We start from the raw sequence: 15,166 nt of genomic DNA on the forward strand, positions 1-15,166 counted from the left end.
GGGTAGCATAAGTCCTCTGACTTTGTCTTTCTTCTCCAACACTGTGTTGGCTATTTTGGGTCTTTTGCCTTTAAATAAACTTTAGAATCAGTTTGTTATTAGCCACAGGTAACTGGCTCGAATTTTGGTTATGTTTGCATTGAATCTATGGATTAAGTTGAGAAGAACAGACATCCTCACAATATTGAGTCCACCTATCCATGAACATGGACTATCTCTCCATTTATTTAGATCTTCTTTGATTTCTTTCATCAAAGTTTTGTAGTTTTCCTTATATAGCTTTTGTGAAAATTTTATTTATACCTATTTGTTCTTTTTTCTTTTTTTAGTGATGATATAACTTTATTTCAAATTCCAATTGTTCACTGCTGGTATATAGGAAAGCAATAGTCTTTTTAAGAATTAATCTTGTATCCTTTAACCTTGCTATAATTCAACCTTGCCATAATCACTTATTAGATCTATGAGTTTGTTGGAAGCACATTATTTTCTATTTTTTAAAAAATCAATAAAAATAGGAAGGAAAAGATCCATTAAAACTCCAAACAAACCGAACAAATAAACCCACTTGTATTATGCGTAACATAAGTATCCAGGAGGACAAAAAAATGAATTAATCAAAGTAACTGCTCAACATATCATTTGGCTATATACTCGTAGTTGAGTAGTACAGAAACAATGCAAACAAACCCTGACCTCTTTTTAGAAGGTTTGTGTATTGTAGTTGTACAGATGAAGCAATCCGAAATTAGTTTTAAGTGTATGGTAGAGTTGAGTAAATAAATATGTAGAGGTAATTGTTGAGCCTTCTTCCACTGTATTCCATACAGATATGGAATGGGGCAAAGCAAGAAAAGAGGACTCTGTGGGAGTGCATTGGAATTGGAGGTATCAGTATGAATTCATGATTTCTAACACAATGGGAATCCTTCTGTCAGGAAAGACAAAGACAGGCTGAAGAGCTATACTATATTTAAGGAGACTAAAGTAGCATGATGACTAAATGCAATACGTGATCTTGAAGTGGGTCTGTACTGAAGAAAAGATATGCTACAAAAGGCATTACTGGGTCATTTGATAAATCTGGAATATAGATGATACATCACAGTATTGTACCATTGTTAAACCTCCTCAAGTTGCTAACTCTACTGTGATTATTTAGTGAAATCTTGTATTTAGGAAATACACTTTCAACTATTTAGAGATAATGGGGCATGACATGCTACTTACTCTCAAGTGGTTCAGAAAAATAATTTGTATATATTACATATCTATGCAGGTGCATGTGTGTTTATGCACACACTACTCACTGCAAATGCACACGATAAAGTAAATGGGGCAAAAGCTTAACAATTGTGAATCTGCATAAAGGGTGTACAGGGTTTCTTTACGTTCTTCTTGCAACTTTTCCATAAGCATGAAATTCTTTCAAATAAAATATTTCTAAAAGGTTGCTGTTAGGCATGCACAAAAAATTTAAGGGTAATAGAGTAGACTTTTGAAAGCAGGAGGTATGATAACATCAAATATTTTGAAGGGCTGTCATGTGGAAGGAGGATTAAGACTTATAATTTGGCTAATCTTATTTGGTGTCATTCTGGTTTGTGTAATATCATTACAACATATCCAAGCGCTCATGGCTGAAATAAGATACAGGAGTTTTTAAGTTTTATGGAGTCTTCAATATAATTCAGTACAGAGAGGTGCAAAATCATGTGATTCTGAGGGTTCATTGGGTAGCATACACGAGTGAAGGGCACTGAGTACAGAAAATGGAAAATGGTGAGAACTTGAGAGCAATGTCTTTTCAAATGTTTTCAAATGCGACTAAAGACAAACCCAAAACACTGTGCAGTAATCCCAGGCTGTGTCCAGCCTGTGAGTGACCAGTTGGAACCCACAATCTTATCTAATCCTTTTTGTCAGGTGAGGAAACAGGTACCAAACATCATAAAACAGTGTAAGAGAATGAAAGGTGTAAATGGGTGCATATATATTTAAAAAAAAAAAAAACACCATTTTTAATGAAAGAAACTAATATCCACACATTTGTACTTATGTACAATTGGGGTAATATATAATTTTAAGCTGTTTACAAATAATATGTAATGCTTCAAATATTACATAAGGTTGATAATATATTTCTAGCAGAAATAAATATATTGCACTTAAAAAGAACTGCATTAGATGTTACTTCATAGTATTAGGCTTATAACTTTTTTCATAAAACATTTCCCATGCCCTTCCCCCAACCCCCAGCACACACATTTCATTACAGTGACTGTTCTCACGCAATTCATTAAGCAAATGAACACAGCAAACAACAGAACTGTGATAGTGTCTACTAAAGAGGCTATATCCAATTTTATCCATTAGGAAATAAAACAATTTCTTTTACGTTTCTGAAAATAAGGGAGGAAAAAATCCAACTAAACACAATATTTTAATGAACTAGAAGTAAAATACAACTTGTATTTTTTGTCCATATGTATGATTTCACAAAAATGATTTTGTTTTCTTATCAAGATATTTCATTTACAAAGGAGAGGGTAATGAAGTTATTTGAGGGAAGGACAGAGAAAGAAGGGCTAGAAAATACATATGGAATATTTGCCGATCAAATATTTATAAATAAACCTTTCCATATTTAAGCATTCTGAAGAAAGGTAAGTCTTGGAATATTATAATTGGCATAGAATATAAGTAGCAAAGAAAGGATTTGATGGTTTTCTAAAGTTTAAGGAGTTTGTAACCTTCCCTTTGCGTGTTTACAAAAAAATCTGTAATTCTAAAATAACATAAAAACTTCTATAAAACCCATCCTCCAGCCAGGCACAGCTCTTTAAAGGAGAAAGCTGAAAATCTTATCATCTGTCCAGTGATTTGTCTAGATTTAGGGTAGAGTATTGCTTTGTTTGTAATAATTATCAATTTCCTACATGTTTAATAGTGACAACAGTTTTTCTTAGTCACTGGAAGATTAAGTTGTTTTTCTTGCAATTTGTTACTCTGCACATTACATAACTGGATTTTTTGAACTTTTTAGTTACTGAGTCATGGGTAAGCTTGACTGAGTATTTAATGGGGTGTAAAGTCATTTCATCCTCTTTATTCAAAAGTGATTTTTCTCAATATAAATCAGCTTATATTTAAGCAGGACAGCCTTTCAGGCTGTTTATCCCAACATCCTTTTGAAAAAGGCAGCATGGGATAAGGATGCTTTACTTCTAAGAATATTTATTCCTTGGCCTTTCAGAGGGTTTTTTTTTTTTTTCTTTTTTGGTGGGAAGGGAGCAGTTAGAGAGGAAAGTGTGTGTTGTGGCTGGAGAAGCAAAATGACAGAGATATGGATAAGGAGGGGAGACCTTGGAATGCCCCAGAAGTCAGTGTAACTCCTACAATATAGCTGTACACAGGGCCTTTGCTAGATGATGATTCATCAGGAAGCTTCTTAATATCTCTTACTCTGTGCCCACCTACTAGGAATGACGGTAGGCCTTCTGGACAAGTTAACAATGTTATTAACTCAAAAGATCCAGCAATACAATATAAGCTCATTAATCTACATCTTGTTAACTAATAATCTGTGATGTGTTAGACAAGTTGGATATGTTTACCTACATATTGCTAAGGGTAGACAGAGGAGAGGAGAAGACTAAGTTAGTAAAAAAAAAAAAAAAAAAAAATTGAGGCTGGGCGCGGTGGCTCACACCTGTAATCCCAACACTTTGGGAGGCTGAGTGGGCAGATCACAAGGTCAAGAGATCGAGACAATCCTGGCCAACATGGTGAAATCCCGTCTCTACTAAAAATACAAAAATTAGCTGGGCATCGTAGCGCTTGCCTGTAATCCTAGCTACTCAGGAGGCTGAGGCAGGATAATTGCTTGAACCCAGGAGACAGAGATTGCAGTGAGCCGAGATCATGCCACTGCACTCTAGCCTGGGAACAGACTGAGACTCTGTCTCAAAAAAAAAAAAAAAAATTGAATCTTCAGAATTATTGATATTTTAAAAACAAACCACAACTGCAAAACCTATTAAGTTCTGAATTAATTCCTCAGGATTAGATAAAGCACGTCTGGCAGGACCTCTTTTTAGCAGCACTTCCCATTAGCCATGCTTTTTGACACTATAATATACTCATGGCTTGGGGAGAGAGGTGGGAGGAACCCTGAATATATGCCAAATATATTATAATTCATGGCCTTTATTATTCAATTGGCTTTCCCATTAAATATGTAGTTCTTGAAATTACTTTTGCCAGAATGGGCTTTGGAATTTTAAATACTAAACTCCCAAGGGTTTAATAAGAATCAACCACCAGGATACCTCAGAAAGGCCCAGGGAGGGGAAATTTCTACCCCTTGGTTTCCATGACTCAAGTGACTCTGATGAGGTTAAGCTCTATTTCACTTGTGCTTCTTTTCTCTGGTTCGGATAATACTTAAAAATATACATCCAATTTAGATTTTAGGTCTGACTAGTCTTTGTTTTCTCTAAGCACTCTTATTTATAGTCTTATATTGCTTAATTACAAAATAAAATTATGAAGTCAGGAAATACTAGTGTAAAACCATATTTAACAAAAACACACAAATATCTTTGAGACATGCAGATTGGCAGAAATGTATGTATTAAATGTATGTATCAAAACAGTATGTATTAAAACAATCTTTTCATCCTGTTTGAAAATAAAATTCAGACACAGATTTCACCTTAGTAGACCAGTAAGTTATCAGGGTATTGAGTAGCATTATGTAAAACAGCATCTTTTGTTATTCCTGCTTTAAGCAGCAGTACTCTATATTCAAAAGAGCACTGGCAACAGGCCAGCTATTAAATAGTAAACCCCTATCCTAGCTCTATGGATAGTTTAAACATTACTCATAACAGGTTTTTTAAAGAAATGACACCTGTACTTTGTTTGAAAACAAACTACCTGTGGATACTACAGCATAACATGCAACAAGTTAAAAATTAGCCCACAGTGTTTGCTGTAGGATCGTGAGATGCTTTGTTAACACAGCCTATGCTTTTCTGTAAGTAAACTTCAGAGTATAGTGGAGAATAGCAAGTGCAAAATCCAACAACAGCATCACCTAGACAGGCTGTGCCATGATGCCTTGTTTCACAGGCTGGAAGTGCCCACAAAAGCATGTGATATGGAAAAGGCTAACATTAAAACCACCAAATAAAATCCCACGGGAGTCTGATGTGATAAGTATATTGCATTTCCCCCAAAATACACTTCTACTGTCAGTAGAAATATTTCCCATCTCTTTTAACAGATTCAATACTTTTGTAGCAAGAAGAGTAGAATGAATATTACATACAAAAAATTAAATTAGAGTTTTGGAGAAATTTGCTAAGACGACAGGTTACATCCTGTAGTTGAAGTGCATTAAATCTGAAGTTGAAAAACTATTAATTTCATTAAATATGTTATTAGGGAAATAAATTGTTGCAAAATGCCAAATGTGTTACCCTGACTGTAAATGCTTATATATATATATATCTATATATGCTGTTCAAAAACAATATACAGGTCATATATAACTAAAATATAATTTGTTGCTATTATAAACATTAAAGGAAGGCTTAAGAAGATAGCAAAAGTTGAAAATAAAGTAGAAGAATGCTTTAGTTGACTTATAAGAACTGCCAACATTTCAGTTATGAAGCCATTATGTTATCAAGCAATTTAAGATTACAGACCTAGCAAAATGGTAAAGGAGTCACTAAATGTAACACAGTAAGGAAAAAGGCCAAATTAGATGTATGGACACGTTTCCACTCAGGAGCACAGGTTAAATCATGGCTATCCTGGCATTTAGAATGGTCATTCTCAAATCCTTGTCAATCAGTGGCAGCAAAAACAAGGCAGATTTACTGAAAATGAGAATTTGTCCAGATGCATTTTAACATCCACAAGGTCTCCCAAAACTAAAGGAAAATGAAGGGACCTCTGGCACTAATGGCAGAGAAATCCTTTTGGAATAGAATCACCATCCTTCTGTTGCAGCTGTAAGTGAAAGCAAGCCTCACATAACATCATGCCTAGGCTTTGGAGTGTTCCTCAGTGAATTCGTCAGTAGTGTGTTTAGAACGCAGCCCAGAAAAATCAAACTTCAGTTTTACCATGTAATATAGAGAGGCTCTTGCTTCAAAACTGTACATGGAAGATTTTTCCTCCATAACCCTAGCCCCAAACCTAACTCTGGCAAGTATTTGCAATAAAGAAAACTAGGAAGAAAGAAGACTATGAAAACCAAGCTTGTTGGTTACTGGCCCTTCGGTATTACAAATAGAACTTTGTGACGTCATTACCATGTATTCATCCACAAAACAGGATGCATTAGCATTATCTCAGCTCCTTCCCCAGCAGACTAACACAAAAGAAAACGAAACATGCTTATGCTACGGCACTACAAGTATTTCTCTACTGGCTCCCCTTTTCTACAGGGATAAACTGACTTCAGTTAGTCATTATGGTCAGTATGCTATATAGTATGGCCTCTTTGAAGATTCTTTTATCCTGTGAAAAGCAGAAAGAAACCCTATACACAGTGATTTTATACATTACCGCATCAACACAGCGTTTTAACCATGAGGAATAATGCACTTTAAGATTCATCAGCCTTGTATTATTAAACTTTCAGGCTGGCTGAGAACTTTACATGGATTCTCTCCTGAAACCAAGAGCTGTCCCTCAACTACAGATGAATCCTGGTCCATGGTGCATTCCCTCAGTGGTAGGTTTTATTGTGAGTCCAGCTCTTCTCTTTGATAGGTCCTGTGTCTCCTGGAAAGCCCCTGCTCCAATACCCCACATCCCACCCACCCAGCCCTGTCCTATATTTCCATACCCATTTGCGCATTCTGGGTCTCCATTTTTAGAAGAGTCATACAAATGGCGTCATCACAGCAGAGGAATGGCGTAGTCCTTGAATGGCAGCATAGGGCCCCTGCTGAAAATAGTGATGGTATCGCGGCATGTGGAATGAAGGGAATGTGGGGCCACTCCCTTGCATGGAGCTGGCAATGGCCGATGGGGTCAGAGGCATTCCCAGTCGGCTATATGGTGGCAGAGAACCCTGGATGGGGTGAGGAATGGGTGTTGCTATGGATGCTGTGCTGGTGCCAAGAGCAGTCAGGGACTGTGGGTGCTGAAACCCAGGAAAACTGGAAGAAGATGATACCCAGGAGCTGAGAGACAAATTATCAGATGTTGTAAAGGCTGACCCTGTAAGGAAAAATACTCATTAGACTGGAAACACTGTGTCAATGTACAGATCAAGAATTAAATTATCTGTAAAGATCCATTTGTGTTTAAGAATATTTAATACATCTGTAATTTAGAAAGACAAACACACATGAGATCTGTCATGAGGCAAATCCACCTTTCTAGATAAGAAGATGATATTTACACCTCCATGGAATAGAGAATTTACTAAATGGAAAAAGACAACTCATTGGATAGCCTGCAGCCTCCCACAGAGTGGCCAAAACATTAATACCCTGCCTGCAGTTAATGACCTGATTCTCTTAAAAGAAACTGCAAATACCTGATATCTGTTCTGACCTCTGTAATGTCATAAGGAAGACTGAATGTATTAAATCTCTTCCAAGCTGTCTGGTTTCCGAAACTGTTGTGAGAACCTAAGAAAGTAAGTTTTCCTACCACAGCATCCAGAAATGTAGAATAGAGTTGACACTGAATTTTCTGACTGTACACAGTTGACCCTTGAACAACAGTGGTTAGAACCGCATGGGTCCACTTACATGCAGATATTTTTAAATACAATTTACACTGAGTGTGCCTGACCCCTCTTGCCTCACTTTCACCTCCTCCACCTCTTCAGCCTCTACAACCTCCGAGACAGCAAGACCAACCCCTCCTCTTCCTCCTCTGCCAACTCAGTGTGAAGATGAGGATGAAGATCTTTATGATAATCCACTTCCACTTAAGGAATAGTAAATATATTTCCTTTCTATGATTTTCTTAATAACTTTTTCTCTAGCTTGATTTATTATTAGAATACAGAATGTAATACATGTAACACACAGGATATGTGTGAATTGACTGTTTAAGTTACAGGTAAGGCTTCTGATCAACAGTAGGCTATTAGTAGTTCAGTTTTAGGAAGTCAAAAGTTATATGCACATTTTGGACCACACAGGAGTTGGTTCCCTAACCACTGTGTTGTTCAAGAGTCAACTGTAATACTAGTGGTTCACTTGGACTGAGTAATAAGAAATGTCCTATGTTTTCACGGATTATATAATTTCATATTAAGGACATAAAACAATGACAGAGGACTCTCTCCCTACACGAACTTCCCTGTTCCCAGAATGGAGCACCTCTGAGCTCTTTTCTCTGGACTCTCTTCCCAGATGCAGAGGGCTGCTCTCTAAGCCTTGGGAACAGAGAAACTTTGTTCAGTTTCTGCTGTCAACACTGGGGCCACTGCCTCTATGTAATATCCTTCATTAGGAAAATCCTCTTTTAAAAGTGTTTTCTATTTTGGTCTTTGATTCTAACAAATTATTCCTGACACAGATGGAACAGATATATTCCCTGATTTTCAGATTATGAAACTGAGGTTCAGAAGGACTTGGGGACTGACCCCAAAGTTCAACAGCTCTTATGTACTAAATCATGGACAAGTAACTCCTGATCCCTGACTCAAAGGCTCAGTTTCTTTCACTAAAAAAAACAAACCACAGGAAACCTGCAGGCAGCATCATCGCCTATGATTCAAAGGCAAAATAATGAAATGTGTGAGAATCAGCGTAGGGGCTCTTCCTTCCCAGGGAGGCTCCTGAAATCCTTTCCGGGCATCGTGTACTCTGAGGACTGGCCGTCTCATCAACGACCTGCCCCCATTCTCCTTTAGGTGCTCTGGCTCCCAGCAATTCCATGGCCTTGGAAGCTACCTTACCTCGATTTGGGGTTGTCTGACTCTCATCCCCCAAGACATCTTCTTCTCCTCCATAGGTACGGATGGGTGAGCGCGCATAGGAATGCTTTTGAATCAGGCTCTCCACACTTTCCCTAGGTTAGAGTGACACATCACAGGTTAACTAAAATGTAAAGGACTCAGAGATAGAGAGAGGTCTTAGAGGTAACTCACTAATCAATAAAGCCATTTTCGCAGCCAAAAAGCAACCACTGCACAGAAAGATGAAATTCAAAACATGTACATTTATTCTACTGTACAGTGACTCCTCAGAGACATGACCTCAGGTGTATGACTGCAAGCAAACATGACTGACTAGGACATGGACAATCCCCTGAAATACTTTAAAATGAAGGACAAAGGGGTGAACAGGAGCTATGAAACCTGACCACAGGAATATGGAATTCCATGATGTGAAAAATAATGAGTGAATGAATTTACTACAAGGAGCTGCAATGACTCTTCTTACTGACTTCATCAGCTAACAAATACAAAACAAATACTCAGTTGATACAAATTGCACTGATCCAACAACCGATGAAATGTTGGCAAAAAGTTCAAATTTTCATTAGTCATCAAAAGACTAATACGCACCAAGAAATCAAACAAATTCATAGATTATAGTACAATATGGATAATGAACACTAAGATCCTTGTTGCTCTAAGACTGAAAATTACAAAAAACCCATGAAGAAAACACAAATGGCCAATAAGGAGTTTTAGCCTCTAGGTAAATTGGTACATTGTTTTGTAGATGGTCTTCCTCCTGTAACATAGTCTATCAACCAAAGAGTAAGGTTAACTTTAAAAAATAAAAAATTATTTTGGCATTGGACAATTTGACCTTCTGCTTTAAAAAACAAAAACAAAAACAAAAAAAGACAGTACAATTTTAGCCAATTTATTTGCCAAAACTGCATACTGATAACAGATTAGTCTGCATGGCACACATTTCTGGAACAGCTGTGGCCCAAAGACCAATGCCAAACTGACCACCGAAGGACAAAAGAGGACTTATAAAATACGTGTTAAATAAGGAAGGACAAACAAAACACCACATTTCATACTGAGGGAATAAGCACAGCAAATAAAATGTCATAATAACTTTTTAAAATGTTAACACTTCTCAACATTTCACATAAATATGCAAACTTTACCTGCGAAAAATTACTACCTAATTCATAGTAAATTTGGTGTTGTAGAAAGCTTGTATACCCACATAGATGAAGGCATTTTATAATATATAGTATGACTATGAGGACTTAAGGATATGCCTAAAAGGAAAATTAATTCTGCAACTATTTAAGTTATATTTCTATTCTCAAACGGTTTTAGAGTAAGAAGAAAGCACCACCTCATATTGTCAAAATAACACAGCATTAACACATAGGTGTCAAAAAGAATGAGGTCATTCCATATGTACAGATATGGAATAATTTTCAAGATGCAGTAAGTGAAAAAAGTAAAATACAGAATGATATGTAAAGTATGCTACCATTTGTGAAGTTAGAACACAGGATATGTATGTTCACATATGCCTGCACGTGCATAGGATTTCTAGAATGTTCCAGTTTCCAGAACAAGAAACTGCCTAGAAGAGGTTGCCTCTGCGGGGTGAAACCAGGAACCTGAAGGATTGGAGTAGTGATTCTCAAACTTGTGTGTATGTTTGAATCAACTAGGGATCTTGAAACAAACAAAAAAAAACTATATTAAGATATGATTAAAATACAGAAAGTGGCACATATTTAAAGTGTACGGGGCCGGGGCCAGTGGCTCACGCCTGTAATCCCAGCACTTAGGCAGGCCCAGGCGGGCAGATCACCCAAGGTCAGGAGTTCAAGACCAGCCTGGCCAACATGGCAAAACCCTGTCTCTATTAAAAATACAAAAATCAGCTGGGCATGGTGGTGGGCACCTATAAACCCAGCTACTCAGGAAGCTGAGGCAGGAGAATTGCTTGAACCTGAAGGCAGAGGTTGCAGTGAGCCGAGATCACGCCACTTCACTCCAGCCTGGACAAAAGAGCGAAACTCCGTCTTAAAAAAATAAAAATAAAGTGTATAGTTTGATCAGTTTGGACATATGTACGCACCAGTGACAGCATTGCCACAAGTAAAATAATGAAAATATCTAACACTTACGAAAGCTTCCTCAAGCTCCTATGCTCCATGGTCCCCATTGCAACAAATCTTTCCAAGGAAACCACTAATATAATTTCTGTATTTGCAGATTAGTCTGCATTTTCTAAACTTTTATAAAGATGAAATCTTATCTAATATATTCTTTTTTATCTGGCTTTTACTCAGCAGATTTTAAGATTTATCATATTGGGGCATACATTAATATTTCTTGCTATGAGTAGCATTATATTACATGGATATATTATGGTTTATTCACTTATTGATGGATATTTGACTTGTTTCAGTTTTTGAATGTTACAAATGAGGCTGCTACACATATTTATGCATACTTGTTAATAAATGGACATATACTTTTATTTATCTTGGAAAGACACCTAAGGATGAAATGACTAAATTGCATGGTTAGATATAAGTGCAATTTATAAGTGCCAAACTATTTGTCAAAGTAGTCATACAATTTAGCATTCCCATCACCAGTGTATGAGAATTCCAGGTCCTCTATACTCTCACTAACACCTGATATGGTCAACATTTAATTTTAGCTATTGTAATACGCATATGCTGGTATTCTATCATACTTTTAATTGTGTTCCCCCAATGACTATAATGTTGATCATCTTTTTCTGTGCTTACTTGCTTCCATATTTCTAGCTGTTAATATTCTGTTCATTTAAAAAATCAGGTTGTTTTCTGAGTTTTTAGATTTCTTTTTCTATTCTGGGCACTGGTGTTTATAGAATATATGATTTGCAAATATTTTCTTCTAGGCTGTGGCTTGTCTTTTCTCCTTCCTAAACAGTTTCTTTCTAAAAGCAGAGTTTTTAATTTTGATGAAGTGCAATTTATCCATTTATAATTCTATGGATCATGCTTTTGGTGCCATATTTTAAGATCTTTGCCTAACCCAAGACCACAAAAGTTTTCTCCTAATTTTTTTCTGAAAGTGTTATAGTGTGAGGTTTTATGTTTGTGTCTATGATTCATCTTGAGTTAATTTTATATATGAATGAGTTATCAATTGTTCATTTTTGTGCTTATGAATATCCCATTATTTCAACATTACTTGTTAAGAAGACTGTCCCTTCTCCATCACATACATGTGGGTCTGCTCTTGGACTCTCTATTCTATTGATGTGTTTGTGGAACTTGACACCAAAACTATACTGTCTTGATTATCCTAGCTGAATAAAAGTGTTAGTACTTTTGACATTAGAATTAGTACTCTATCTTTTTTTTCAAAGTTGTTTTGGCTATTCTAGTTCTTTGCATTTCCATGTGAAATTTAATATTACTTTGTCAATCTCTACAAAGAAGACTCCTGTAATTTTGATCAGGATTATTTTAGATCTACATATCAATTTGTGCATAACTGACATCTTAATATTGCATCCTTCAAATTATGAACCAGTATATCCTTCCATTTCATTAGGTCTTCTTTAATTTCTCTCAGCAATGTTTTTGTAGTTTTAAGTACATACATCTTGCATATCCTTTGCCAGATTTATCCCTACTTTGTATTATAGTAAATACTGCTTTTTAACTTCAATTTCTGATATTCATTTATAATAGATAGAAATACAATTTATTTTTTATATTGATCTTATATTCTGTGAACTTGCCAAACACTTACTTGTTCTAGTGGGTTTTGGAAATTTGGGGTTTTTGTATAGATAATCATGATGCCTGTACACAAAGATAGTTTTACTTCTGTCTTTCCAATCACAATGACTTTGATTTTTCCTGACTTATTGCAATGGCTAAAACTACCTGTACAATGTTGAATTGGCAGTGGTAAGAAGGGCTGGGCACAGTGGCTCATGCCTGTAATCCCAACACTTTGGGAGACCAAGGTGGGCAGATCACCTGAGGTCAGGAGTTCAAGACCAGCCTGACCAACATGGGGAAACCCTGTCTCTACTAAAAATACAAAATTAGCTGGGCGTGGTGGTGTGTGCCTATAATCCCAGCTACTCGGGAGGCTGAGGCAGGAGAATTGCTTGAACTCGGGAGTCGGAGGTTGTGGTGGGCCAAGATTGAGCCATTGCACTTCAGCCTGGGCAACAAGAGAGAAATTCCGTCTCAAAAAAAGAAAAAGGAAAAAAGAATGGACTTGTTCTTTATCTTACAGAAAGCATTCAATTTTAAAGGTTAAAAATAACCTTTACCAGACTAAAGGTTCTCTTCTATTCCTAGTTTGCTGAGAGTTTTCAAGAATTGAGGTTGAATTTTGTTAAATGCTTTTTCTGTGTCTCCTGAGATAATCATATAGTTTTTAGTTTGTCAGTATGATCATTACATCCATTGAATTTCAACTGTTAAATCGACCTTCCATTCCTGAACTAGGCCCTAGTTATTTATGTCATATATTATCGTTTTTTAAATTCAATTTCCTAAAATTCTCTTCAGAATTTTTCCATGTACATTCATGAAGAATATTGATCTTTCTCTAGTTTTAGTATCAAGATAAGGCTAGTCTCATAGAATTAGTTAAAACTCTTCCCTCCTCTTCAATTTTCTAGAAGATTTCAGGTAGAATCGTCATTATTTCTTCCTTAAATGTTTGGTATCATTCACCAGTGAATGTGGACGTAGAGTTTTCTTTGTAAAAGGTTTTTAACTACAAATTCAAAATTATCAGAGTATCTGTTTTCTCTTGAATGAGCTTTGGTAGATTCTGCCTACAAGGAATTTGTCCATTTTGTTTAAATTGTTAAAATTTTAAGCGTACATGTTCACAATATTCCTTTATTATCTTTCCTTTTAATACCCGTATAATCTGTAGTGATATTACTCCTTTCATTCTTGATTATGGTAATTTATATTTTCTTCCCTTATTTTCTTGGTCAGTTTGACCAGCAAACGGTCAATTTTATTAATCTCTGCTTTTTGTTTCATGGATTTTTCTCTACTGCTTCCCTGTTTTCTAGTCCATCAATTTCTACTCTGATATTTATTATTTTCTTTCTTCTACTTGCTTTGGGTTTCATTCACTCTTGTCCTAGTTTCTTGAGATGGAAGATGAGGTTATTGATTTAGGACCTTTCATTTCTAAAGTAGAGATGTAGCACTATAAATTTCCTGGAAGTAATGTTTCAGCAGAATCCTGCAAGTTTTTATATGTTGTATTTTCATTTTTATTCAGTTCAAAATATTTTCTAATTTCCCTCTTGATATCTTCCTTCCCGCAAGGGTTGTTTAGACATGTGTTATTTGACTTTCAAATATTTGGGGACTTTCGAGATATCTTCCTGTTATTTTTTCTAATATAATTCTATTATGGTCAGAGAGCACACTTTGTATGACTTGAATGCCTTTAAATTTATTGAGACTTTTTTTGCGTAGAGTGTAGGATCTTTATAAACATTCTGTGTATACTTGCAAAGAAGGCATATTCTGTTAACTTTAGATAATTTTTTTTTTTTTTTTTTGAGATGGAGTCTCGCTCTGTCACCCAGGCTGGAGAGCAGTGGCATGATCTCGGCTCTGCAAGCTCTGCCTCCCAGGTTCATGCCATTCTCCTGCCTCAGCCTCCCGAGTAGCTGGGACTACAGGAGCCTGCCATCACACCTGGCTAATTTTTTTGTATTTTTAGTAGAGACAGGGTTTCACCATGTTAGCCAAGATGGTCTTGATCTCCTGACCTCGTGATCTGCCCGCCTCAGCCTCCCCAAGTGCTGGGATTACAGCCACGAGCCACTGCACCTGGCCTAATTTTAGATAATATTTTCTAAACATCAATTGGGTCAAGTTAGTTGATACTGTTGTTCAAATCTTCTGTGTCTCTACTCATTTTCTCTCTACTTGCTCTATCAATTATTAAGAAAGGGATATTAAAATTTCCAACTAGGATTGCATATTTGTCTGTTTTTTCTTATACTTCTGTCAGACATAAAGATGTAGGACTGTATATTACCTTGAAGAATCGAGCCCTTTATTAGTATTAAATTATCTACTTTATACCTAGTAACATTCTTTGCTCTGAAATCTACTTTGATATTAACACAATAACTCTGAGTTTTTCAAAATTATTGTTAATATGCTACTTTTTTTCATTGCTTTA

At 36.2% G+C, this 15,166-nt stretch overlaps 1 protein-coding gene across 1 annotated transcript in view; it reads right to left on the bottom strand.

The window, feature by feature from the left end:
* Positions 1-289: 289 nt before the first annotated feature.
* The window catches only part of LOC105475859 (T-box transcription factor 20), a 58,397-nt gene continuing 43,520 nt past the window's right edge, over positions 290-15,166 (bottom strand). Inside the window, exons 7-8 of the mRNA XM_011731408.3 lie at positions 8,945-9,057; positions 290-7,245 (exon numbers count right to left, since the gene is read on the bottom strand). Coding sequence (XP_011729710.2) covers positions 6,905-7,245; positions 8,945-9,057 — 454 coding nt within the window. The 3' untranslated portion in view covers positions 290-6,904. The remainder of the gene's footprint in view (positions 7,246-8,944; positions 9,058-15,166) is intronic.

Source organism: Macaca nemestrina, chromosome 4, assembly GCF_043159975.1.
Source record: "Macaca nemestrina isolate mMacNem1 chromosome 4, mMacNem.hap1, whole genome shotgun sequence".
In the NCBI taxonomy this organism is placed as follows: Eukaryota; Metazoa; Chordata; class Mammalia; order Primates; family Cercopithecidae; genus Macaca; species Macaca nemestrina.